At 40.6% G+C, this 27494-nt stretch overlaps 2 protein-coding genes across 18 annotated transcripts in view; one reads left to right on the top strand and one right to left on the bottom strand.

Annotated features, from left to right (window-relative positions):
- The window catches only part of EML5 (EMAP like 5), a 181322-nt gene extending 164392 nt beyond the window's left edge, over positions 1-16930 (top strand). For 5 of the 12 annotated variants that reach the window (XM_047861738.1, XM_047861736.1, XM_047861739.1 and 2 more), the window contains 11 exons: positions 3601-3774; positions 4464-4672; positions 6903-7060; positions 8474-8588; positions 10077-10265; positions 10444-10616; positions 11673-11835; positions 12258-12361; positions 12850-13003; positions 13704-13804; positions 14028-16930. In XM_047861738.1, the coding sequence (XP_047717694.1) occupies positions 3601-3774; positions 4464-4672; positions 6903-7060; positions 8474-8588; positions 10077-10265; positions 10444-10616; positions 11673-11835; positions 12258-12361; positions 12850-13003; positions 13704-13804; positions 14028-14064 (1577 nt within the window). In that variant the 3' untranslated portion in view covers positions 14065-16930. Of the gene's footprint in view, positions 1-3600; positions 3775-4463; positions 4673-6902; positions 7061-8473; positions 8589-10076; positions 10270-10443; positions 10617-11672; positions 11836-12257; positions 12362-12849; positions 13004-13703; positions 13805-14027 lie in introns of those variants that run through there. The other 7 variants (XM_047861737.1, XR_007152815.1, XM_047861740.1 and 4 more) reach the window with 7 other exon arrangements.
- Positions 16931-17814: 884 nt separating this feature from the next.
- ZC3H14 (zinc finger CCCH-type containing 14) overlaps positions 17815-27494 on the bottom strand; it is a 47146-nt gene continuing 37466 nt past the window's right edge. For 2 of the 6 annotated variants that reach the window (XM_047861749.1, XM_047861751.1), the window contains 7 exons: positions 25765-25924; positions 24769-25001; positions 21148-21268; positions 19845-19981; positions 19119-19210; positions 18326-18432; positions 17815-17939 (listed from right to left, as the gene is read on the bottom strand). In XM_047861749.1, coding sequence (XP_047717705.1) covers positions 17933-17939; positions 18326-18432; positions 19119-19210; positions 19845-19981; positions 21148-21268; positions 24769-25001; positions 25765-25924 — 857 coding nt within the window. In that variant the 3' untranslated portion in view covers positions 17815-17932. The remainder of the gene's footprint in view (positions 17940-18325; positions 18433-19118; positions 19211-19844; positions 19982-21147; positions 21269-24768; positions 25002-25764; positions 25925-27494) is intronic. The other 4 variants (XM_047861753.1, XM_047861754.1, XM_047861750.1 and 1 more) reach the window with 3 other exon arrangements.

Raw genomic sequence — 27494 nt, 5'->3', positions numbered from 1 at the left:
CTTGGGGCTTCTCTCTCCCTCTCTCTCTCTCTGCTCGCGCTCTCTCTCTCTCTCTCTCTCTCTCTCAAAATAAACTTTATTTTTTTTTTAATTTTTTTTTAACGTTTATTTATTTTTGATACACAGAGAGACAGAGCATGAATGGGGGAGGGCTGGAGAGAGGGAGACACAGAATCCGAAACAGGCTCCAGGCTCCGAGCTGTCAGCACAGAGCCTGACGCGGGGCTCGAACCCACAAACCGCGAGATCATGACCTGAGCTGAAGTCGGCCGCTCAACCGACTGAGCCACCCAGGCGCCCCTCAAAATAAACTTTAAAAATTTTGCAGTGATTTAAATCTTAAATACTGTCACTGAAGGAAGTTTAGAACAGTCTAAATATGTAGCAGTCCCATGTCATGGTCATACCTGAATGTTGTAAAACATAAATTTCAGGTATACTGTCCTTACCATCTCATTTAACTTTTTATGAAAGCCTGAAAAGCTCAGTAATTCAACTTTCTTAAGATTACTTGCTATTTAATTTTTAGATAAATAAAAGTATTTGTAGTTTTGACATATTAAATTTGGAGGCAAAACTGAATGATGTTTCTTAAAAATCCATTATCTGCCTCATCACATTTAGGCAAATAAAGTCTGTGGATTGCCCCCAGGTGCTTTTTGTAAACATATACAAAAGTTTGAGGGCACCTGTGTGGCTCAGTCAGTTAAGCATCCAATTCTTGGTTTTGACTCAGGTCATGGTCTCATGGTCCCTGGGTTCGAGCCCCGCATCGGGCTCCACGCTGACAGCATGGAGCCTGTTTGGAATCCTTTCTCTCCCCCTGTCTCTTCCCTTCCCCCACACTTGTGCTCTCTCTCTCACCCTCTCTCCTTCAAAAGTAAATACACTTAAATAAATAAGTTTCTATATTATAGATGACCTATATAATATTTATTACTGGCAAAAAATTATAGACTGATCTAGTATATATTTACACTTTAAATCTAAGCCACCTAACATTATTCATTGACATTAAGTTTACCAGTCCCTCATATCCTTTGACTTTTATTGAGTAAAGAACATACTAACTTTTGGTCCAGTACTTAAATTATTGTGCTCAATTTTTCACACATAAATACCATATGTTAATACATGGTAAACTGTTCCCATACAGTTTTGATTTTTTACAGTTACATCTTTGAACAGGTTTTACTTAATGACCTCCAGTCCCTGGTTTACTATATTGTAATTACTTTGAAGGACTGACAGATTAATCATTGTATGCTATAAATTGTAGATTGTATACAACATAGTTTAAATTTATCAGAATGTTTTCTTTAGAGACCAAAATGTCTTTCTTCATCAAAAGATACCAAGACAGCTTATCTTATTAAACTGTCTCTGGGCACCTTGGTGGCTTAGTCAGTTAAGGGTCTGACTCTTGATTTTGGCTCAGGTCATGATCTCATGGTTTTGAGATTGAGCCCTGCACCAGGCTCTTGCTGAGTGTGGAGCCTGCTTGAGATTCTCTTCTTCCCCCCTTTCTGTCCCTCCGCTGTGTGCTCTCTCTTTCTCAAAAAGAAATAAATAAAAATGTCTCTATTTTTGCATTATTTGTAGCGGATTTATAGTTTGAAACAAACCCACTCTCATATTTCAATTATTTTACTAAAAGTACTTACGTTCTAAGACTGAATTAGCTGCTGAAAATGAATACATTTTTATGGGCTGCAGTTCATGAAGAAAGGACAATACAAATCCCTGATTTTTAAGTTGGAAAATACAGAGAACTGGGAAAATTTTTTAAGCAGCAGAAATGGGCTACACAAGATGAATAACAACAAATACAATTTTTTTTTTATAAAGATTAGCAATTTGGGGACACCTCGTTGGCTCAGTCAGAAGAGTATGCGACTCTTGATCTTAGAGTCATGAGTTTAAACCCCACGTTGGTTGTAGACCCTACTAAATTTTTTTTTACTTTTTTTTTTTTAATTTTTTTTTCCAACGTTTATTTATTTTTGGGACAGAGAGAGACAGAGCATGAACGGGGGAGGGGCAGAGAGAGAGGGAGACACAGAATCGGAAACAGGCTCCAGGCTCTGAGCCATCAGCCCAGAGCCTGACGCGGGGCTCGAACTCACGGACCGCGAGATCGTGACCTGGCTGAAGTCGGACGCTTAACTGACTGTGCCACCCAGGCGCCCCTTAAAATTTTTTTTACTTTTTAAAAAAAATCTAAATAAATAAAACAGATTAGCAGTTTGGGGGCACCTGGTGGCTCAGTTTTGTAAACAAGCATCTAGCTTCAATTGGATCATGATCTTACAGTTCTTGGGTTCAAGCCCCACATTGGGCTCTCTGCTGTCAGTGCAGAGCCTGCTTTAGATCCCCTGTCTCCCTCTCTCTGTGCCCCTCCTCCATGTGTGCACTCTCTCTCTCAAAAATAAATAAACCTTTAAAAAAAAAAGTTTTAGTTCTTCCCTGAAATCTTGTTTAAAAAACAAAAATTGGCACCTGGGTGGCTCAGTCGGTTAAGCATCCAACTTTAGCTCAGGTCATGATTTCACAGTTTGTGAGTCCGAGCCCCGCGTTGGGCTCTGTGCTGTCAGGGCAGAGCCTGGAGCCTGCTTTGGATCCTCTGTACCTCTCTCTCTGTGCCCCTCCTCCACTTGTGCTCTCTTTCTGTCTCTCAAAAATAAATTTTAAAAATTAAAAAATAAAAAAACACTGTTTTATAAAGTGATGTGAACTTGGATTTTTACCAGATATCTGTCTATATGGTTGAAGATTTCTTTTGAGATCTATTCACATGGTGTCCTTCCTACCTGTTGCCTTTCTCAGTTTGTGTTTGCTTTTCATCTCCCCTTCAGATGAGATACTGAGTAACAGTAACTAATGTTCAGAACTAATGTTCAGATAGCAGATAACTGAATATACTCTGATATTTAATTATTGTGTAATATTTGTGCATTTCTCCACATAATTATATAAAGATTTAACATGTATCTAAAACGTGTATTTCTGAATAATTTAAAGTTTGTGATTGCCTAATTTTCTTGTATAAATGTTATTTTCTCAAAAATGCAGTGTGAACTGTAGCCTGAAGAAGTATTCTGTATTTTTGCCTTTCCTTCCTCTTTCCTTTTCTTTCTTTCTTTTATTATTTTTTTAAATCGAGGTACAGTTGACACACAATGTTACATGAGTTCCAGGCGTACAACATCATGATTGGACAAGTTTACATGTTCCGCTGTGCTCACCGTGGGTGTCGCTACCATTCATCCCCATGCGATGTCATTCCAGTCCCATTGACTGTATTCCCTATGCTGTGCCTTTTATCCCATGACTTATTCATAACTGGAAATCTGTATCTCCCGCTCCCTTTCACCCATTTTGTCCATCCCCCTCCGCCCTCCCCTCTGGCAACCATCAGTTCTCTGTATTTGTGAATCTGTTTCTTTTTTCATTTAGTCTTGGTTTTGAGCTATTTTTTCTTAAGTACACAGTCATTCTTTGGTACATACTTTTCCGTGTTTCAGAAAGTATGCGTCAGCTGTAGAAATGGAAACATCTGTAACAGGTATATTACAACTTTTGGATTTTATCATTATTTAGCTACGGCTCCTTCTATCCACATCTGGGATGCAATGAACAAGCAGACTTTATCTATACTGAGATGCTACCATTCGAAGGGAGTGTGTTCAGTCAGCTTCAGTGCTACCGGCAAACTCTTGCTGTCTGTGGGGCTGGACCCAGAACATACGATTACCATTTGGAGATGGCAGGAAGGTAGGGTTCTTTTTTCTTGGTGATTTTTAAAACTAAGAATACCAGGGTGATATGAACTCTGTTTCATATTTGCTTTAACTTAGTGATTGAAATCGTTCTTCATTTCAGCCCTGCAACACACACAGTACACAGCTGGTATCACTCACTGTATGTTGCACTTTAAAAACTCAGTGAAAGAAGCTCACGAAATAGAAACATATGCAAGTTACTAATACTATACATAATTCACTGCTCTTTCAGTAAGAAACCATATGTAAGTCTCCTTGTTAATTCTTATTTGCTTGGTCATGGAGGGTGTTAAGAACGGAAATGAAATACCAAGTGATAATGAAAGATGAACAGGATAATATTGCTTACCATACTTTAGATAAAACTTTCCAGTTACGTGGCTGCTACAAAAAGTGAAGTTCACAGAGCTACACAGGAGAAAGTAAGATGTGATTTCTAAAATCTAGAATGGCCCTTCAATGATAATAAAGCTCCCATTAATACACATGTCACTTGAGAAAGTATGTAAAAAGGACCTTCTCCGCCAGTAATCGTCTGTCATCTGGCAGCTAGGTAGCGATGCAGAGGACACGCGCAAGTATTTGTTTTTTGAACGGTATATTTTGAGTAGCTGTTCGATCTGGCAAAAGCTATCTTAGTTCCTCTGCTAACTTAGGTAATTTGTTGTCTCTTTTTATCAGGTGCCAAAATTGCCAGCAGAGCCGGTCACAACCGACGCATTTTTGTGGCAGAATTCCGACCAGATTCAGATTCCCAGTTTGTCTCTGTGGGAGTCAAACACGTGAAGTTCTGGACACTGGCAGGAAGGGCTCTTCTTAGCAAAAAAGGGCTCGTGAGCACCCTGGAGGATGCCCGGATGCAGACCATGCTTGCTGTGGCGTTTGGTGCAGTATGTCTCTTAAACCGCGTGTGCTTGTGGAACTCAATCACGGCAGTTGGACTGCTTTGAATTTTCTTGCTTCAGATAGATAAGCCACATTCGTGTTGTCATATGGCACCGTGACCCACTAACCATTCCATATGTCCCCGTCCTGCATATATTCCACCTTTCAAAATCTGGTACTTTCAGAAATCAGGGAGTAGGAAAGAAAATTAATGAGGGAGAAGGATTATAATGAAACATTTCAGTCCTTGGGCCACTGCCAGCCATTCTCAAAAGCCTTCGTTAATTTTGTAATTGTCACCCTAAGTCCCGTAAAATGTCTATCCTTCTAGTAGTTCCTCATAATCCTAAAAATTTGTCAGAATGAAGAAAGATGAATCAAGAAATGTAATTTTTCTAGTGTTTAAGGTGGTACCTGAGTTTAGGATTTCTTTTGCTCTCTATCAACTTAACTCACTGCTTATCACGTAGCTGGAAGTGCTCTGGGCCAGTGCAGCTCTTTCAGAGTAGGAAGGAGAGCAAGATTCCCAGTCTTCACAGAGGGTGTTCCAGAGCCGTCCCCGCCCCCACATCCCATTGGGCTTGTGGTTTACAATCCATATCTCTCATACCCTGAGCCCTGGCCACACTTTTTAAGTCCTTTGGTACATCAAAAACCTTGGTGGATTTCTGTACGAAAGTGTTTATGGGGCTGGGAATGTAACGCACGAAGAAAATTATACGTTTAGAACCTTTAAGCATATGATTTTGACAAAAAGATCAGTGAAAATGTTGGTCATACCATGTCAAACTTCCGTTAAACATTTGGGGGATTCATAATATAAGATGGGTAGGGTAGTTCCTTTCCAGAAGAAAAACCCGCACCTTCAAATGCTTCTGGCATTTAATTTGCCTGTGTTGACTTAACTTGTTTCATGTATAAAATTCCTTATGTACCCAGTTGCCTATTCCCAATAGAAAATAAACTTGAAGACTAAAATATTAGTCCTGATTGACTTCCGGTTAAAGCAGCAGTGAAATCAGAATGTTTTGTTGCATAGCAAGATGGACTGATGTTCAGTTTAGGCCTGTTTGAACACCCTCCATGCCTAGGGTTACAAAAAAAAAAAAAGCAAGGGAAGTAAAATCTTGGTTTCTACGCCTAGAGCATTTACATTCTGATTGAAGATAAGGCATGAATTAATGATGCTCCTAGATGACAAGTATAATTATTGTTATCCAAATAGGTACAGAGAATATGCATGACTGCATATTCAAAGTAACATTAAATTGTTGTAGGCAGGGGCGCCTAGAGCATGCAACTCTCGATCTCTAGGTTGTGAGATTATTTTTAAAAAATTGTAGGGAAATTAAACATAGAAACTATGTTCTTGTCAGAAAGATTAAAGAAAATGTTTTGTTGTAATTCAAAATCTTACTTTCCTATTAGTTCTTTCCATATCGTTTTTGTTGAAAGATCTTGGACCAGTTGCTCTGAAAGTGAAACTAAAATGGATGAAAATAGCACATGATGCAGAATTTAATTTCTCCAGTTTCCGCATAAATGAACTCTATCGGGATTGCATTCTCAAAGTGATCTAAAGCACTATTACTTTGGGCACCTTATCAAATTTATCTTATGTTGTATTGCAGAAATGCACTGATTTTTGCCGTTTTGATTTTGAGAAAGCATGGCAAATGTTAATTTCATATATAACCTCATGAATTAGTGAAATTTAAACTCATACAACATTGCTATAAGTTGTGTACGTAGTTTTACTTTCTGTAGCAAAATACTTTATCAAAACTAGTGAAATGTTATTTTCACTTCCTGTTCCTACTCTTTTTTTTTCACTCTTAGTTACTGATGACCTCAAGTTATTTCTCAGGCAGCTGGAGGGAAGCAGCCTAAAGGGACGATGTAAACCAGAATTCTAAAATTTTGCATTGGAGGGAAACTTGGTGCCCGAACTCCCTCGTTTTACACATGAAAAAGCTGATAATCCTAGAGATTAAAAAACCTCACCGAAGGTTATTCCAGCAAATAAGCAACAGAATAGACTAAAAGGCCCTGACAAAACTAAACCTCAAGTTCAGACATGAACCCGTTTGCCGGGTCCATGGTTTCTCCCACTGTATCATGTTCTTTGTATCTGAGAATGTGAGGTAGGCCACACTTATGGTAGAGAATTGCGTCTGTTTCAACTCTATTTGAACTTTTGATGAGTTTGTCTCCCCCTTCCCCGCTCCTTTTCAGAATAACTTGACGTTTACAGGTACCATCAGTGGAGATGTCTGTGTGTGGAAAGATCACATATTGTGTAGGACCGTGGCCAGAGCTCACAACGGGCCTGTGTTTGCCATGTTCACCACACTGCGAGACGGACTTATTGTGACCGGAGGCAAGGAAAGGCCGTGAGTCCTGTTCCCACAGCCTAACCACACGTTCGTGCACTGGGGGCTGCCTGCAGTTTGCAGTGAATTATTCTAGTTATTTCTAGACTACACGGATCATCCTTTCTGACCTTCTTCCTCATGTGCTTCACCTTTATTGCCTTTTATGTGCCTTCCTGTTGACTATTAATTTCTTAAGTCACTTCTGATTTATTTCACAGTGTAAAGACACCTTAACCCCAACAGTTGGGGCGATAGCTTATTTCTCTGAGGTATGGTTTAGGTGGTTATCGTGTAGGCAGAGAACTGATTTCCCTCATGTCTGTATGCCTGGATAAGTATTTGCTGGGGAAGAAGTGACCCATGGGAGAATCTTTGCCCTCAAACCCAGGACGTATCTTGACTGTCTGCTCTCTCCTTTTTGGCCCAAACAGACACTGAGGGGTAAGGTGCATACAGCTGGCGGCCTCAGAAAGGTGTGAGGACACTAGAAACAAACTGCCTTGTTTGCTTTTGCTTGAGGCAATCTCGTTACATAAAATACTTGTTACATAAAATTGTGTGAAACAGCCTTCAAAATTTAAGTCTAACGAAAGACGTTTTTCTGAGTGATTTGAAAACCTCCCAGAAGAAGCCAGATACTAATGGATTTTCTGCCAACATACTCCTATGCTTGTTAAAATGTAGTGTTTGCGGGGCCAGGAAGCACGCACATGTCCATCCAGGATGAGGGAACCCACCTAATCAAACAGCAGTGCAGCGGCGTTTGTGTTTCACAAAAACGAACCCTGTATTGTGGTCCTGGGCGTGCTTTTCTCCTAAGACAAGCAATTCATCTAACAGAAAATAAAGGAATACATTTTTCAGTTCTCCCAAGAGAAAAACCATAAATGGGCTATGTTTTCTCTTTTCTGTCTTACCCTGACGCTGGTGTTTCCCACACACCTTCTGTTCAGCACACCTCTGCCCATTAGTAGCCTGCTGGATGGTTTCAGTGGGTATTTTAACAATGATACAAAGGAAAGCGCACCCCTTTTGGCCATTAAAGATCTCTTCTATAGCATAGCACCTGTAATCCTGTTATCTAGCCTTACGTTTCCATTGTCATTTTAACATTAAACATCATTCTGCACATTTCCTTAATCAAGAGGATACATTATATGGGGGCGGGGGGATGTGGAGAACTAAGGAAGATTACACTCATGTCAGAAAAATGAATTTTCATCAGGTAAAATTTGCTTCAACTGAATGGCTGAAATACAGTGTATCTTAAAGTTGCCACAGAAAGTTTAGAGACTACAAAAAGTGAATATCGGGCTCCCCCCCCCCCTTTTTTTTTTTTACTGTTCTGCTGGTATAATTTAGTATTTGTTTGTAATAAAAGTGATTTGTAATAGCTCATAAAAATGCTTATTTGGCTTGGGTTGCTCTTAGGTCAAGAGAAGGAGGAGCGGTCAAGCTGTGGGATCAGGAACTGAGGCGGTGCCGAGCCTTCAGGCTGGACACGGGACAAGCCACGGACTGTGTCCGCTCCGTGTGCAGGGGCAAAGTAAGATGTTCCTAGAGCCGTTCCGGTGCAGCCAAAAGTAGAGAACGGTTATTCTTGCAGTTCCCTCGCCCTCTGCAACTTGACGAGTGACACTTGCAGAGGAGTCTGCTTGCTGGCTACGCTCTGCCTTTTCCCGGCTGCCCCCGCAGCCCCGCGGGCAGCGCCCGTGTGCCTTCTGCCTCCGGGCCACGCTTAAGATGAGAAGCTACTCCCCGGTCTCAACACAGTATTTAAACCTCCATGTTTTCTTGAATCTAATTCAACCGTGGTGGGCAGAAGTGAAATTTCTTGCCAGTTGAATCAATTTTGATTACAGCAAAATTTTGTTAAATTTTATTTTTAAATGTACATTTCTTTTTTTTAATTAAAACATTTTTTTCATGTTTATTTTTGAGTGGGAGAGAGACAGCACGAGCATGGGAGGGGCAGAGAGGGAGACAGAATCCAAAGCAGGCTCCAGGCCTTGAGCTGTCAGCACAGAGCCCAACGTGGGGCCCGAACCCACGAACTGTGAGATCATGACCCAAGCCGAAGTCTGATACTTAACCGACTGAGCCACCTAGGTGCCCCAATGCTCATTATTTTTGAGAGAGAGAGAGAGAGCGCGCAAGAATGGGGAGGGCAGAGAGAGAGGGAGACAGAGGATCCAAAGTGGGCTCCACACTGACAGCACAGAGTCCGAGGTGAAGCTTGAACTCATGAAATATATCATGACCTGAGCCAAAGGCAGACACTCAACTGACTGAGCCCCCCAGGCACCTTAATTTTATAAGTACTCAACCCCCCGCCAAGCATGGGGCTCAAACTCAAAACCGCCAACATCAAGAGTCGTATGCTCTACCCAGCCACCCTTTTTTTTAAAAAACATTCATTCCTATAAAAAATTTGGACCATGCATGCACTGGCAATAAGTGTATTTATAAATTATATACATGTATTATCTTCAGTCCATGTATTAATTAGGCTTTTATTTATACTTCTTTTTTGTTTTTTGAAGTTTAGTTTGGAGAGCAAGCGAGACATGAACAGGGGAGGGGCAGAGAGAGAGGGAGACACAGAATCGAAGCAGGCTCCAGCTGTCAGCAGAGAGCCCGACACGGGTCTCAGACTCACGAGCAAGGAGATCATGACCTGAGTCGAAGTCAGACGCTCAACTGACCGAGCCACCCAGACACTGCTATTTATACTTTTTAACTAAAATGTAATACTTTCTTCCTGTATCCCAGCGCACTTGCACCTCTTTGGAGATCGTCAGATTAAAATATAGTCAAAGTCAGGGCTCTGTCTTAGAGAATAGTTCTGTTTTTTGGCAGACTCGGGGCTCTTGCAGATGCGCCTCTAGTCAAAGAAAAACCTCATGAGCTAATGATGGGCTTGCTACTATGTTAGTTCAAAGCAAAAAGTTCTCTGAAAGGTCAGTAGGGTCCTTAAGTTATTAAAAGACATTGCTGTAATTACGATAAATATATCAATCCCCTTGTGTTTCAGGGCAAGATCCTAGTTGGGACAAGGAGTGCGGAGATCATCGAAGTTGGAGAGAAAAATGCAGCCTGCAATATTTTAGTTAATGGTCATGTGGATGGGCCCATATGGGGACTAGTGACACATCCCTCCAGGGATTTTTTCCTTTCTGCCGCAGAAGATGGGACAGTGAGACTCTGGGATATTGCTGATAAAGTAGGTACAAACAGTTTTTGGCTTTTTTTCTTTTAAGTTACAATTTCTAAGGAGAGTGTAAGTCCCAAATTGCTAGCACAATTTGAGAAGAACTATTTGAGAATTATGTTGAAAAGGAACCGGTTTACTTTGTAAGTACTTAATGTAGTTTTCTCTGGCTCTTTTGGTTCTTATGCAGAAGATGTTAAACAAAGTGAACTTGGGACATGCTGCTCGGACCGTGTGTTATAGCCCTGAAGGGGATATGGTGGCTATCGGAATGAAAAATGGAGAATTTATTATTTTACTGGTGAGCTCCCTAAAAATATGGGGAAAGAAGAGAGATAGACGATGTTCAATCCATGATATCAGGTTAGTCAACAAATGGAATAGAATTTCTAGTATATATATTCTTAAATGACCCGGGTTGCATTTGAAAACAGGTCCTCATTAGTGCCTATAGCATTTTATCACATCATCACTTGTATGCTGAAATATGGCTGTTTGTGTACTTCTTGCCGAATTATTAATCTAGTGGCATCAACCACAGTGCCTTATAAGAGCACGTACTCAGGGAACGCTTGACGATGAAGCGTCACACTGGACAGGTCCAGCAAGTTCATCCTGCCAAGAATGATCTTCTGCTGTACCGAAGAGAGCCATCTGTCCTGTAGAGGCAGCCTGGAAACTAAAGCTGCAACCCCAACTCTCAACTGCATAGTTACTCGTTTAATTAACACCCATCAAACATCTATGCCCCAGAATCTGAATTAAACTTTCCTTGAACCTTTATATTCCAGTGCTTAAGCTTATCTGGACAGTGGCTACCATTTACCAAGTGCCTCTGTGTGATCAAGATGGATTACTGAATCTGCCTGCACCCTTCACCGTAAAACCCTTTTACAAATGAAACCGTCCTCAGGACTTCACTATATAAACTTCTTATAGGTCCCCCATTCCCCTCAAGAACCTGCGTTGTCCCAGATCATTTCCCATGATCACTAGGCATATACCTGTGTCTTCAAGTAACTTCTTCCAAGCTTCAAATAGTGTTCCTTCACCAGATAACCTGAGGGGACTTAAGCAGGTCTGTGTCCTTTGCTGTTAAGATACCATGATTCCAGATGAAAGAAACCTATCTTGGTGAATTTGGCGAACTATGTCACTTAGGAATTATGTAATTGTTAGTGGCTTTTTCAAAACCTACACTTTTAAGGGAATTGGCACTTGAAATAACATGTAAATTTTGTTCCACGTAACACAAATAGAATCTCCATACACACAATCAGTTGTGTCCACCAGGTAAATCTGCTTGAGGCCAGATCACACACACACTTGTTTTTGAGGTAGAATGGAAGTTACTGGTCTTAAATATTTATGATTTCATGTGTGCTGATGTATCTTTCACATATCTTATCACCTCTCCAGATTTAGTCCGGATTCCCGGTTTCTGGCAGTGGGTTCTAGTGAGAACTCGGTGGATTTTTATGACCTAACATTGGGCCCCACCCTTAACAGAATCAGTTATTGCAGAGACATTCCCAGCTTTGTCATTCAAATGGACTTCTCTGCAGATAGCAGATATCTCCAGGTACAGTACCTGTGTCCTACATCCAGTTCACAGTAGCTGTTTTTACATTGTTAAGTGGATGCATTTAAAACTCTTGAGTTTCAGAGGGCCACCTGGCCAGCTCAGTCAGCAGAGCATGGGATTCTTGATCTCAGGGCCGTGATTTCGAGCCCCACATTGGGCGAGAGCTTCCTGAAAAAACTCCCGAGTTCCAGAGCTTCTGAACTCTTGCCTTTGTTTACTCTTCACTGTTTCTGCATTCTTTAATATCCTGTTCTTCTCAGATCTTTTCTCCGTCTTCTTCTGACAGATTTTTGTAGTCATCATTAATGTTCTTAATGTTGGAAATGTAAATGAAATAGCACGCTTTGCTAGTATACTCTAGCCTTCTGATGTGTCTCTCGCATTAATGGAATTCTTGTCCCATTTTAATATGCTGAAAGGTCTCCACTGGTTGCTATAAACGACATGTCTATGAAGTGCCTTCAGGAAAACCTGTTCTGGATCAGGCCACCATGGACAGAATTACTTGGGCCACATGGACTAGGTAAACTGGAAAATCCTGCTTCTGAACAGTTAGAACCATTCCACTAGGAAACGGTGGTCAAGTTCTAAGTTTGTTACTGTTTCCTGAGTTCTTCCTAAGAGAAGAATGATATGCTCATGCTGGGACTCCTTGTGACTGGACATATTCTCATGCTTTATCAAGGTTAAAAGCCTTTGAAGATACCCTGATATTTTCCTTAACATATTAGGTTTAGTAACCAGCAATAAAAACACATACTGGGTACTGTTAAGCAATCCTATCATTTCTCTACCTAAAGGAATGCAATCTTGCAGCTGTTAGAAATGAAATCCTACAAATTTGCTGTGTAACAGATAACCATGAGTATCCATCTTTTTAAATTCCTGTAGCATAAGCATCTTTATTAATTTTAAAGAACATAATTAAGTAGAAATTAATTACCAAAAACCTTTTTCAGTGTAGTACATCTGTGTTTGCTATCGTACATTTTCTTTATTCCTTCCCTCTAGTATTCTAGGAGATGAAGTTCTGGGAATCTGGTCCAGACATGCTGAGAAAGCCAATGTCAACTGTGCCTGCGTATCTCATTCAGGAATCAGCCTTGTAACAGGAGATGACTTTGGGATGGTTAAGTTATTTGACTTCCCGTGTCCTGAAAAATTTGTAAGTTTGTGTTTGGTTTTGTTTTTGATGTAGTTTTCTAGTTTAGACATCATTAGTACTTCTTCCATAATTTAATAGCTAAACATGTTAGTCTCCTGGTTTAGAAACACTTAATTTTCGTTCCTAAGGTTTTTTCAAAACGAAAAATAAAAGCTTTTAGAAATTATCTCCCCGTGCCCAAGTAACACCATCTTTGCAAACTATCCTAATAGAGCTGTGATTATTAGACTTTTATTAAACCTTTAATCTATTTCCAAGTTTCAAATTCTCTTCCTCAAAGGAAAATTTTCAGAGTGCCTGGAGACCTCTGACTGCTCAAAACGCCTGGTCTGTTAAGGTGCAGATCCATTACTAACTCTGAAAAAGCAATGTTTATTTATTTTGAGAAAGTACTCAAGCAGGGGAGGGGCAGAGAGAGAGAGGGAGATTGAGAACCCCAAGCAGGCTCCACACTGTTAGGACAGAGCCCGATAGGGTGCTCAGTCTCATGAACTGTGAGATCATGACCTGAGTCGTAATCACGAGCTGGACGCTTAACTGAGCCACCCAGGTGCTTGTAAAAAAGCATGTAATAACGCTGCGTGTGGTCTGAAGAGCCTACTCTCTCCGCAGCCCATGATGGAGATGGGGTTCTGGACAGGAACCTTTGATTTTCACGTGCCTCACACATCCTAAGCTTTCTTTTTCGTTGTTTTTTCAGGCAAAGCACAAAAGGTTCTTGGGTCATTCACCTCACGTGACCAATATTCGATTTACCAGTGGTGATCGGCATGTCGTTAGCGCAGGAGGTGATGACTGCAGGTTGGTAACTTTCCTAGCCAGAGAAGAACAGACTATCTTTAGTTTTATGAAAAGATCTAATATCACTATATAACTGGGTAGCTGGTTCTGTGGAGTCACGTACTACGAAAATACAAAATAAAATGAATTAATGATAATTTTTATACATGTCATGATTTGAAAGCTCATTAAAAAACTGAAAATCTAGAAATATAATGAACTCACTGCATTTTTTTTATTGCAGTTTATTTGTCTGGAAATGTGTACATATGCCTCACTAAAAGATACGGATGCTGAGAAGACTGTATAAACTAACAGCCTTGAGACCAGAATTACAGACGAGGAAAAAAAAAAAAAAAGGCAAACAGAACCAAACCCTGCATGGGCAAGTGGTGCTAATTTAGGATTGTAACAGGGATAATGCCCAGAGTCATCAAAGTAGAAGACAGATAAGTTCAAGATACTTGCTGTGTGCACTGGGAGAACTGTCCATAATCCACACACTGCCAGACGGTTACATTTCAAGGAAGGATGGAAAAAACACTTGGTGAAAGTCAGCCCCGTTTGGGGGGGAGGGTGCAGACTTGGCAGACCTGCTGGGGAGGTTGACAGGACCGCGCTTCTCAAAAAACAACAAAGCAAGACCTTAAAAACCCAACTTGCATAGTTTTCATCTTTTTAAGCAAACAGTTTTTCTTCTTTAGAATTTCTAGTTTATTTTTAAGGTTCATTATTTAATGACTTACTTTTTTCCTCGTGTTTACATAAGGAAAGAAAACACACCATCACCCTAAAGGATCACAGCTTTTAAAAGGTGAACAATTATTTTCCCTAAGGAAACACACACACGCTTTACCGGAGAAGATAATGCTACTTAAGCATCAATAAACCTCTTTTTATAAAGGACACTTTTCTCCTGACAGTTTTAAATTCAGGAACAAATCCAAAGTTAGTAGTATATGAGCACTACATTTTCATGGTTGAGCTGTCGATCCTTTAATGTTCACAAGTCCTCTCTCTAGCTGAAAAACTAGAACATGATTATAGCTTCATCAATGAGAAAGTAGTATGCTGAACAGTCCTTTCCAGTGGTGTACAGGTTAAAGGTTTAGAGAGCAGTAGTAGTTAACTGGGAGAGCATACTGAATATTTAAAGATGTAGTCTAGTAGAAACACCTGTTTAACATGTACACTGAAATGTTCAAGGTCACATTTACAAAGTTAAACAATTTAGTAGCTCTTGGAAGTTTTTATAGCTTTTGTTTCTATTTAAAAAATTTACTAATTAGCTGTATGCCACCCCATAGGCTGACTTCCAGAAGAAATGAATACAGGTCCACTTGTAACACTTGTCTATTAAAATTCCTTTTTGGTGGATTAGGGCTGAACTGTTAGATCTTTATCCCTATTCACTTCAATGCTGCCAAAGATCAGTACTTGCCGTTCAGGAATTTGCTGTTTAGCCTGTCTGTAGTTTCCTGAAGATTGGAGATTATGTAGATTGCTATTTAAAAATATATTTTTCTAAGTGTGAAAAAGTTTAAAATGCTCTACTGGTCATATGAATTTTTATTTTAATGTGTTAATTATCTTTGTAGCATAATAGACCCCTTCAGGTTCTGGAAATCTCAGTTTGGCCTGAGCTCGATTTTGTATGCCCAACACCTTGGAAATACTAAAAACAGAAATAGCTGAATCATATCACAGAAAGCCTAACCGGTGATTGAACATGGTCAGTTTTAAAGCTCTGAATTGTAGCTGTTGTCGGAAGGACTGATTAAGGCATGATTAAGCTCGAAACATAAGCCCATAGTGCCATCAATGGATTCTCCTAAATTGAGCCAAATTTTAGAATATGCTAGTATTAAATTTCTATCCATGTATATTATAAAGGGGCTCAATAAATTAAAGAAATTTCCCTGAACCACCCTCTCCCTTCCCGTTTTTGAGCCTGTTGCACTTTCAAACTTTCCTTCTGAGCCAGGTTTGCTAGCTTTTGGCTAAAGAGAAATCCCATTTCATGGTACAGGTAGAAACTCTAGTAATAACCGTAACAAAATATGTATAAGGCATAGAGCACAAAAATGCTTCCACTGCATTTTCGTTCCAGCGGCCAGCCTACTAAGCCAGCCTTAATCCCTGCTGTCAGCTTCAGGACTCAAACTGTGGATTTTAAGTAGTTACCCCACAACCACCTTGTTTGTACCAGCCATCAGCTAAGGGAAGGTGAGTAACCGTGGTAGGTTACCAGAGATTTACTTTCATGTGCAGTATTTGACTAAGCTCCCAAATTTGTAACTTGAGAGTCCTGGCACGCTTGGTCCCGTTTCTGTGTATAAACGCATGCCAAAGCACACCGTGCACACCACCAGCAACAGGTGTTCCTTTCCTTCTGGTGGTTCTTTTTCATGGTGGTTCACGTTAGACCAAGTTATCCAACAGATGTAGAGTCAACCTCAGCTTGCCCGTAAACCAGAGCAGCTGAAGGTAACAAACTCTTAAATGTGTTCCCAGGCAGTGTTTATTAAATGGCAAAAAAAAAAAAAAAAAAAAACAAAAAACCTGATTTAGCACGTCACTGACTTGTGAGATGGTTGAACCAAATCACTTAGGCCGTTTCCCGTTTATGTTCTTTGTAGTGAAATTAGGAAAATGCAACTATATGCCATTTATAAATGATGTTACTAAAAGTCTTAAAATTTCTAGAAATACAACTTAAATTTCTTCTGCAAAGACATAAAGCTCAATCTTAAGTAGCACTGGAATGAACAAATGCCTTAAATTCAGAGGAGTCAACTTTTTAGACTGAAGCAGAATGGTCATTTCACCCCAGCCTAACTACGTGAGGGCTCTGTCTTTCCCTACCAATCAGCACAGCGAAGTGCAACTTACAAATGGTTTAATAATTGGTTCTTTCTTCTACCCATGGAAAAGCAATGGCCTCAAAACAGACTGCTGGTTTCATGCTCTTAAACATGGACTTTTTACACATGCTGTTTTATTATCCCTTGGGTATATAACTAATGAACTTTTAAGTTAATTTGGTCCTGAGAATGTTTGGGTCTTTATCTCTTTTGCATTAGTTCACTCTGTTCCAACCAACTTTTAGCTTTTTTTTTTTTTTTTTAAAACTGCTGTACATCAAGTCTTTAAAATCAGTGATCCGTTATTTAATTCTAAAGCATCTGACACTTCTTGCCTTAACTATTTTAAAAACCACACACAGAAAACTGGGTGTTGATTCAATAGTCCAAAAGTTTAGTCCTACTTTGCAGTTTACCCATCTGATTTCTGTAATTAGTCATTGAAAATATACTATTTAAATATTTTTACATTAAAAAATTTTCTGTGGATTTCTGAAAATGTTATTTTTCAGAATGTGAAAATACATGTATAATCTTGTGAGTTTAAAGTCTGTTTTCTGATACCTTCTGTATATAGAACTGTAAAAAAAAAATTTGTATAATTTTGTGATAAAATGCATTCCCAAAATATTTATTTAAAAAGTGTATGTTAACAGTAAAGCATTTGAAGGAACCGTTCCTGTTGTTTTGCACTTGCCACTGCAGCTGGCTTTCCCGGACACTGGTAAGGGACCCGCTATTGGGGAACCATTCACCAAAGCATCACTCAAGCCCAAAAGCCATGCTTTTCAAACTAAATTCGCTTGAAATTAAAAAGGATTGAATGACTTTTTTCAGCTGCCTCCACACTTCTGGCCACTCCTGTTTTCACAGTGGATAACCCTTGGGAAAAGTGAGTGCAATCCAACTTTAGAGTTAGAATGCTCCTCTTACTAAACATGTATCAACATCATAGCCCCGGAGTGGATTATCAGCACTGACAATATCACCACACTGTAAATGCTGAGACTGAAATTGCAGTGTACAAACAAGCCTCAGAGGTTTTAATGGGATTTAGCTTTTCCTTTAAACTGTCTTTTCACAGTCAAAACAAACAACACCCAATGTTAAAACCACTTAATAAACTTACAAACTAGAAAAATTAGACACTTCAGATAGGCAATAAACTTCATATTATGAAAGCAATATATATTCCAAGTTTCAAAGGTTTGACAAGTTCTGCAGAGTATCTTTCATCAGTAGATGGAAACTTTCAAACTCCACAATCTTCTCCCAAGTAGCACTGTCATTCACTGAATAAACAAAAAATTTTTAATTAATGCCTTACATCCATATATACATATACACACACACCTAGTTAAGATGATTTTCACACAATGAACATCTGTTCGACAGATTTACAATGTAAGTACCAGGTATTTTTTACAAAAAATTCAATTGTATAAGGTAATGACATGTATTTAATTTCACAGGCCACACTAAAACTCTGTGAAATAATGCTAGCAAAACGGATGTTAGATTTGTAAGCAGTATATATTCAGAAGGCAAATCTCAGCTGGAGATTACCTAAGTGAATAAGCAACCACTGGTAAAACAATTTCCAAAAGACCCTGTGTAATGAAACAGTAGAGAAAAAAAGTGATCATTTCTCCCAAATCTGTAGATTTCTAATCTTTACCTGGTTTGAGGTCGAATCCATTTCAAGGCATGTCGTGGCGGTACAGTGATGGTGGGATGATAAAATGTGCAGTCAGGTCTGGTACACTGAGTGTTAAATCTGCAGTGCTAAATACAAGAGTTTCAACATTTTTTAAAAAACAATTTGAGAGAGACATATAGTCTGATAATATTTTAATACGGAAACCTTGAAAAATGAACCTCCCTCCCCCAAGACACAAAATCCTAGTCAAAGAGTAACAGTAAGTTATCCGGCATGTGATAAAAACTTCTAATCACCCTGCACATCTGACCCAACATCCCTTACAGTATCCATCCTTCGCTGGACACCCTCATTTATGGCCCAAATGCAGTTGGGGGAAGTGAAAGTCTTTCATAATGGCCCTCAGGGTTCAATTTCAGAGAGATCATTTCACCCTGAGCAACTAAACAGGTGGAGATACATCGATCTTTAGCACACGGAGTGAAAACCGTCAGGACAAGTTTGGATGGTATTAAGTGGCACCACCAATTTCATCATTGCAGTTTCTGACACGAGGTGGGAGAAAAACACACCCATAGGCTTCGGGGCAGAGAAGAATGGAAACTAAGCAAAGGGGAGCTTCACTCTGAGAGCTCACAATACTGACATTAGTTTCAGACCACTTGTCCTAAGGAGCCAAACAGTGGCTCACCCGACAGCCAAGAAAGAATTTAAACATGGATACCCAAGACATTCAATTTGCTAGTGATCTTGCAGGTCTCAGAATTAAGAGTTATCACTGAATCATTTTTGGGAAAATGAAAATTCTTACTTTTGGATGATAGAAGGGACATTCCATTTTCTTACAAGCAGGGAAATAACGGCACAGCTGACTACTAGAAGGTGGTGCTGGTGTTGTAACTGCTGACAAAGGTAACAACAAAGACTGATCAAATTTGGCAAAATAATCTGTCATGCAGTCTACTGATGTTTTTATGGCAACAGTTATAAAATTAAAATGAGGTGGGGCTGGGGCGCCTGGTTGGCTCAGTGGGTTAAGCGTCCGACTTCGGCTTGGATTATGACCTCACCGTTCCTGAGTTTGAGCCCCGTGTCGGGCTCTGGGCTGACAGCTCAGAGCCTGGAGCCTGCTTCGGATTCTGTGTCTCATTCTCTCTCTGCCCCTCCCCCACTTGCTCGCTCTCTCAAAAATAAATGTAAAAAAAAAAAAAAAAAATTGAGGTGGGGCTCAGATGGTTTAGCGTTGTCCAACTCTTGACTTGAGCTCAGATCATGATCTCATGGTTCATGGGATCAAGCCCCCTGGCAGGATCTACACCGACAGCAGAGCCTGCTTGGGATTTTCTCGCTCTCCCTCTTTCTCAAAAGTGATTTATATATTCATTAGAGAAAATACTTCAGAATGCTACTGGACAGACACACTTGCTCTTTAAAGACTGGTTAAGTGATTCTGGCACGATAATTCCTAAAAATAAACTCATATAAAATCACAAATGTCATCTTCCACCTAAATGTAGTAGTGCACAGGGTCACATACCTGGTTTTAGAGGCAGTACTGGAATTCTTCTACTCATATGAGTGAAGGGACAATCTGGTTTAGTACATTTTGCATCATATTTACAATTTGGATGAACAAACAAACACTTCTCAGCAAATTTACAATTGGGGAAGGCTCTATAAAACAAAAACAGTCACATTTACTTTTCTCAACGCATGATCAGTTTTTTTGTAGAGGGGCTCCTTATACCCCATCACTACTTGTTTTGAGAAACACAGAATAGAAAAAAAGGGAAACTCAATTTTTTGAAGTAAACTCTACACCCAACATGCGGCTTGAACTCACAACCCCGAGATCAACAGTCACACTCCTCTTCCAACTGAGCCTGCCAGGCTCCCTGGGAAACTCAACTTTTAAGTGAGCGCAGATTTCAAAACAGAACATAGAGGTTTATCCGAAAGCCGAGGGTAATAACAGATTTTCGACTCAAGCAAGCCACCACCATGAAAGACAAAACAGTTTCTTATGGTAAGAATTCACACCACATACTCTGTCAGATCCATGTCTACAATCTTTTATGAATAAACTCAATATACTGGGCACAATTTATGTGCAAGGCATTGCTACACAAAACAGACTCCTTCTCTGGTCTCCCTCTATGGACATCCATATCATTCTCACATCAAAATTTCCTTAAAGAAGTTAAAACACGGAGGAGCGTCTGGGTGGCTCAGTTGAGCATCCAATGCTTGATTTCGGTGCAGGTCATGACCCCAGGGTTGTGTGTGGGATTGAGCCCTGTGTTGGGCTCGGTGATAAATGTGGAGCCTGCTTAGGATTCCCTCTCTTCCTCTGCCCCTCTCCCCCACTTGCAGTGTCTCTCTAAAATAAATTAAAATTGAAGTTAAAAAAAATTACATGGAGAGATTCCACCTCTAGGGCCAAAAAAAAATTTTTTTGTTTTAATCTAAAAGCCACCTCTCAAAGCTCATGACACTGAATCAGCCAACTTCTAAGGAAAAATTATACCCAAGTCCAAAATGTTTTATCATTGCCTGTGACTATTTTTTTCTCCAATGTCTTAATAGCAGTGTATGTACACAATGCGTACAAACCAGGGCACTTACATACCTATCTCTTTAACGTGCAGAAGACTTCTCCCCCATCTCTCTACTCTGCCAAACACACACACACACGTATGCTATTCTGGGAGGGCAATGGTTAAGTGTTACTGCAGTTAGTTACAAAGGTCAAACTTGTCCACAGGAAAGAAAAAAACCAGAATAAGCTCTAAGATCTAGAATTAACCCTGAAAATCAGCCATCAGCTTGCTGCTACTCACTTGCAAGGTGAAACAGGATGATGGTAAGCACACTCATCCCCATTTTTACAGGCAGGCCAGTACTTGCAACGCTCCAGAAGTTTTTCTGGTTTCTGGGCCACACTCAGTTCACTCATCTCAGCTAGAACCGGGAAAAGAATTAAAAGTATCTCATTAATTATGATCAATTCAGTACATAGCACCTTTAGTACATTTCCCTCAAAACCCAGGCTCAAACTCTTACATTCCTCTAGGTGCAGAGTCAGAAAAGAAACGAGTCCGATAATCTGGTTAACACAGATGACAGCCTGCTATATAAGGTCACCAGGAAGTAGGCTGAAGTTCTCACCATGAAGAGCAAAGTACTCAGGGGTGCTAAGTACCCCCAAACCCCAATTCCCAGTATTATTTCAGAGCCAAATTAAATGGGAAAGAGAGGGAAGAACGTCAAGTAGGGAGCCAATCAAATGAAAGGAAAACTGGAAACACAAAGTGATAGACAATGTGAACAAATTCTCACATTCAGACAAGACCAGGTGTAGTTCAAACACGGAAATCTTCCCACTCACCGAGGTATATACGCAGTTAGTTCTAAGTCCAGTTAATAAGAAACTCACATCAACGTGAGGAGAAGTTTTTGGCCTAAAATGGGTCACAAATGCCATTACCCACGGGGGCCTCGCAGACCACTGACAGTGAGCCTGGCTGGGTGTGAGATGCACGGTGGCAGAAAGCCTTGGTGTGAAGGAAACAAAGGTGGGGAAGAGCAGCCTGGAGAGCAAGTGCTTGTGCCATCCACGGGGCTCCCTGCCATCCCTTGCGAGGTCATGTCCAATGACCATGTCAATCACTAGGGTGTGGGAAAGTGAGCCCCGTGTTGCCAGATTATCCCTGATTCAGAAAACCAAAAACCTTTTTATGTGACATAAATTTTAAACACTGGCAACTAACGCACATTTAAAACACAGAATAGCCAAATAAAATTATACCTAAAGGCCGTAATAACCTGCCAACTCCCAGCCCAACACACCCTAGCTTTAAAAAAAAAAAAAAAAAAAAAAAAAGCCTCAAAGCCACATGGATGGATGTTACATGTTATGGTTCACATTCTCATTTATGAAAGCAAATACCACTTCAACCACATTGCTCTAGTCCTCTTGTCCGAGGTCAGGCAGTTCAAATGTGACTCTGTAACTTAGCTGAGCCAGACACTTGCGGCAAGTCTTACCTAGTACAACTTCAGTTCCCTCATTTATGCAAAAAGAATATAATGTCATCCTTAGAGTTTTAGACTGAATGAAACAAAAATGCCAAAGAGGCAACCAGTCAAACCCGAACAGCGCAGCAGCTAGTATCCTATGATACTAGAATTTAATGACCCAGTGACCCAATCTCAGTCTTCATTACAGGAGAACAAGGCACACAAAACCAGTCCTGGAGCCCAGAGAAGGACCGTCAAAGAGCTAATGTAAAACTATGCCTAATAAATAGTTTCCCATGCTACTTTAAAAGTGGTAAAAGCCACCAGTATATAAAGGTATCCTTAGTCTGGGGGCACCTGGGTGGCTCAGTTGGCTGAGTGTCGGACATGGGCTCAGGTCATGATCTCACGGTTTGTGAGTTCGAGGCCCACAACGGGTTTGCTGTCGTCAGCACAGAGCCTGCTTCAGATCTTCAGTTCCCCCTTCTCTCTGTCCCTCCCCGTTCATACTCTCAAAAATAAAGAAAACATTAAAAACAAGAAAGGTATCCTTAGTCTCAAATAAAATCTCGTATGGCTGGAAAGAGCAGTTTTCTCCAATTTCAAGTGTTTCTAGCCTCCTGTCTGCAGAGAATGCGTCTTACCCTCCTCCTGAAAAAACATACTTTACACTATGGTATATACGTGAGAACCCAGGCCAAATGAAGTCAGTTTGGCCCAGGTCAACTGAAGAATACCCAAGAGCAGAGTGGCTGGAAAATGCAGTAGATACTCATGGGCTGTATTAAAGAAGTTAAATACTTTACAAGGAAACGTGATCTAATGGAAACGTTAAGTCACATATACAGAGGTCACGACTCTGGTTTTCCCCAACACTTACTTCATGATCCGTTAAAACTTTTCCTGTTTAAGATTAGGCAAATTCACTTTTTATTGCAAGCCATAAAATCTGTGCTGCCATTTAATGGCTAGGGGCAGAGGGGGACTGCGGTTGACAGCATCCTTGAAACACTGGACAAAAGCCAGCAAAAGAAATCACAAAAGTTTCAAAGTCCCTGCTTAGAGTGGGGAGAGCAAGAAAGACCAGAGCCTCTCTGCGAGGCCTCACTTCAGTTCTAACTACTACAAAGATTCATCCTTGAGCAGCAGTGAAACACTTGAGTCCCAGATCAAAGCAGCGGTAAAGGAGGCTCACCGCTCATCACAGCTGTCTCCATAATGGCCATGGCACTTGTGAAACCTAGGCAAGAAGTTTGACTAACATGTTATTTAGAGCGTCACTGCTATGACATATACATCAGTAAAGCCTCATGTGGACATCTACATTTAAACAAAATTAGCCCCTAACGTACATAAGCTACCAATTTTTCTCTCATTTTTAGACAAAATACACAAGGTCAAGAAATCTGTACTGCGGGACTACGGTAGTTCTTAAGCACCTTGGCACCATTAAAAATTTTTTCTTTCTTTTGATAGGGTCAGACTTTCAACTCCCTCCACTAATCAAAGCCATGACATTACATTATTGACTCGGCAGAAAAAGCATTCTCTTCAACAGTAGTTACGTCCTCCCTCACTCATCATCTCCCCCTAAAGGCTATTATATTTTTATCGACTGAAAAAGAGATTTAATACATCTTCATGTCTCTGCCAAGAAAAGGATTAACTTGGAAGAATATCAAAACCCATTACTGTTTTTACTTTGATGCTATTCATTTTACGTTTCAGTAATTGTCTCCCCTACCAATGAAGGTGTTTCTACAAATTTCAGAAGACAGGAGGAACATGACTACCATTCCCTGTCACCAATGACAGCGTTCGGCAGTGCATGCACTCGCCACTGGATCCAGCGAGAGAAGAACTGTGAGTGATAGAGGTTCATCTGCCTGAAAGCATACTGTTACCAGCACTGTTCATTTCACTTCTAAATACTATGCTTTGATATTAACTTAAACATAAGGTTTTTGCTAAACCTCCAGGAAGTATCTTGACAGAGTAGGTGAGAAACTCCTTTCAAGGGAATTTCATTGAGGTAAAAAATAGCATCAACATCCTAATTCATTTTTCTGTCAAGTTAACTACAGGAGAGACTACTGCTGTTACAAAGGGAAAGTAACAGGTACAGTTGCTACAGGGAAAAAAAAGCGCACCGGGTAGAAAGAGGGATGGTTCACCCTTTCGCGAGCACAGCTGAGAGAGACTTTGCCTCTCACGGCCGAGCTCCACTGTGGCCCTGGTGTAATAGCCCACTACCAGACACACACACAGGACAGTCTCAAATTGAACTAGTATTTTGTCTGAGAGAAGAGACTAGGCCACTACTGGATTACAAATAAAAGCAAGGCCTCCAACCAATATGCATTCAAGGTAGAGAGACAAGCCCCAGATTTCCTTCACAATGCCAGCACCCTGGAAAGGGAAAATCTGAGCTCTCAACACACCATTTGCAAAGCTACCATTTGGGTCATCAAGCTGCCTGCTCATCAACTGCAACTGCTGTGGGTGGAGGAGACCTCTGAGTCCCTTGCTCGCGGCTGCAGTTTGGTTTACAGGTTTCATTCCTTCAAAGCACATGTCCTCCTCTTGATCTGACATGTATCCTGGGGGGCTGGGGACACCATCCAGCGTCACTATAAACTTGGGACTTGCAGGTTTATCTGGTTGTACAAGATCTCTGCCAGACAGATAGAAAATACCAGAGAATTAGGGAAACAAACACAAAACGCTGAGCCTCCTACAGTGCTCTTCAGCAGAACTATCGCTCCCTTACTTGTTGGTTTCTTCAGTTAAAAACGAAACAAAAACAAAAACAAAAAACAAAAACGACTTGGTAGGACTTCCAGGTACAGCCCTGATGAATTCCGCTAACACACAATGGCTACAGCCAATCGCGGCGGCATCATCCAGGCTGCACTAAGGACAATCTCCCCTCCGCCCTAAACATCGTCCTTTTGATCTTCATAAGGTCTCATGGAAATAAGCTGAAAAATCAGCATCTGTGTTCAGAACACAATGGCCAGCAGTTCTGTATTTACGCTAATTTTACTATCTGTAGGTTTGGTCCTTTATCGAACAGTCCATTTTCTAAGGGAAGAATCATCCCAACCCGATCTGCTAACTTTCTGTGCAAAGATTTCCTGGTTTTGATCACCTGGCTTTTAAATTTCATTTCCTGGATGTGCATAAAGAAAAGAATCTTATTTACGGGGCTAAATCGTCGACTGACTTATCTGCAAGTTAATGGGCTTCTGAACAAGAAAGATGAACCGGAATCCCTGAAAACTGAATTTGGGTTACCAGGCCCGGCCTAACTTCTGACTCAATGAAAGCACTCTACACTGGGGGCTAGGATGGGGAGAAGGGAGCTGGAAACTAATGGTCAACCTGCACTATCTAATCAACACAAAAAAGCTACACAAGAAAAAGAAACCATCTACCGTGTCTGCATAAGGTGTCCTGAAAGTACCCGAAGGGTATCTGCAGTCTTCATCCCCGACTCCTGGTTTGGTGCCACTACTATTTCCTCAGACAGCTTTGGCTTCTTCAGAATAAATGATCTTGTGTCTGCATGGACCATGGATTCCATGTCATAGTAATCTGAGCCAAAAAAATTGGCCATAAATGTTTACTTTTGAATATACCTTGCATTCCCAACATCACACAAGTGAGAAGAATGTCAATCTTTTATATATTTGTAATTATTTTCAAAGGAAAATCACAATGGTTCTACCCCAGAATGGTGCTGCAATTCTGTGCCAAACATTTTTTTAAGGAAGTATTCCTCTCTTCATAACAACACATTACCTGGGACTTTGAATGAATACATCCTGCCTACAGGACAGAAAGGTTCTTATACGAGGCATCTAATGGGATATGAATATAAACTTACTCTAAGCACAATATTTTCTAAAAATACATAGAAGAATCCTCACGTTCCCTAGAATTATGACACAAAGACTACTTAAAAGTCTAGAATCTGTTTTGTTCATTTTGCATAGTACCACTTACAGAGAACACATCCTGATGAAAAGAATTCACCTGGCATAATTTCTGCCTGGTTGTACAGAGAAGACTATATTGAAAAGGAATTTTAAGATGAAGGGGCACTTAAAAAAAAAATACAGCACAGAAAACACTGACCGGCAACGCTAATAACCAGAGTTCACATCATCTACAATATGTTTATTAAGCCTGGCTACTTTATAAAATATGCTACAAGCACAGAGATGGTTGATCTATCAATATGCCATCAAGTGACGAAAGTTAATGAGCTGCAATTAAGGTTAACAGGCAAATAACAGAGAACAAAATCCACACCATTCAACCAAACACTGTGCTAAGTACACAAAGAAGATAGAAAAACAGATGTACATAAAATTTCAGAATAGCATATCCTAAAAGCTGATCCAAAAGGAGTGGGAATAAAGCGTTGGGAGAATACAACCAACCTATTCCAGCTGGGGAATCAAGACAAAACCTACAGATGACGGACATTTGAAGCAGATAATAAAGGAACAAGCGGGAATAACCAGGGGGGAGAGACTTGGACAATAAACAGAACATGTCCGGCAGAGGAAACCACATGAAAAAAGGCAGAGGCTTTTCTAAGACGCAAGGAATCTAAGACCCGCTGAGAAATGTGGTGTGGCTGGAAGGGGTGTGTGTGCCAGGCTGAGTGGCAGGGAAGGCAGAGGCCTGAAGGATCTTGTATGTGTCAATGAGTTTGGATTCTGATCTAGAAGTCATAAAGAATCACGAGAGGTTTCTAGGTAGGGAAGTGACACGATCAAACTAGTTTTCAGAAAAACAGGTAGTACTAAGAATGGACTGGAGTCCTAGATCTCAGCTACCAGGTTGTTGCGCCCAGAAGAGATGGTGAGGCTCTGAATGAATGAAAAGATTCTCACCCTTTGTCCTATTTGAACCCATAAAAGAGGGAGAGGAGACCCTTTCCACACCATCAGCACCGGCCCTTCACAGAAGCTGCACCTGCAACTCCCATGCTGGGAACCAAGCAGAGCCGTCCTCCCTGCAAGGGTGGTGGAGGGTGGAGAGAGATGCAGATTGGAGGTGAGTGAAGGAGAAACCGGACCCAAGAGAACAACAAGGACGGGACAAAGAGCATACTGAAAGGGGAGCGAAGATAAATGTCAATTTCAGATTTATT

This window comes from Prionailurus viverrinus, chromosome B3 (genome assembly GCF_022837055.1).
Source record: "Prionailurus viverrinus isolate Anna chromosome B3, UM_Priviv_1.0, whole genome shotgun sequence".
NCBI lineage: Eukaryota > Metazoa > Chordata > Mammalia > Carnivora > Felidae > Prionailurus > Prionailurus viverrinus.
The sequence above is the reverse complement of the archived record's forward strand: the minus strand, read 5'-3'. Positions and strand labels throughout refer to the sequence as shown.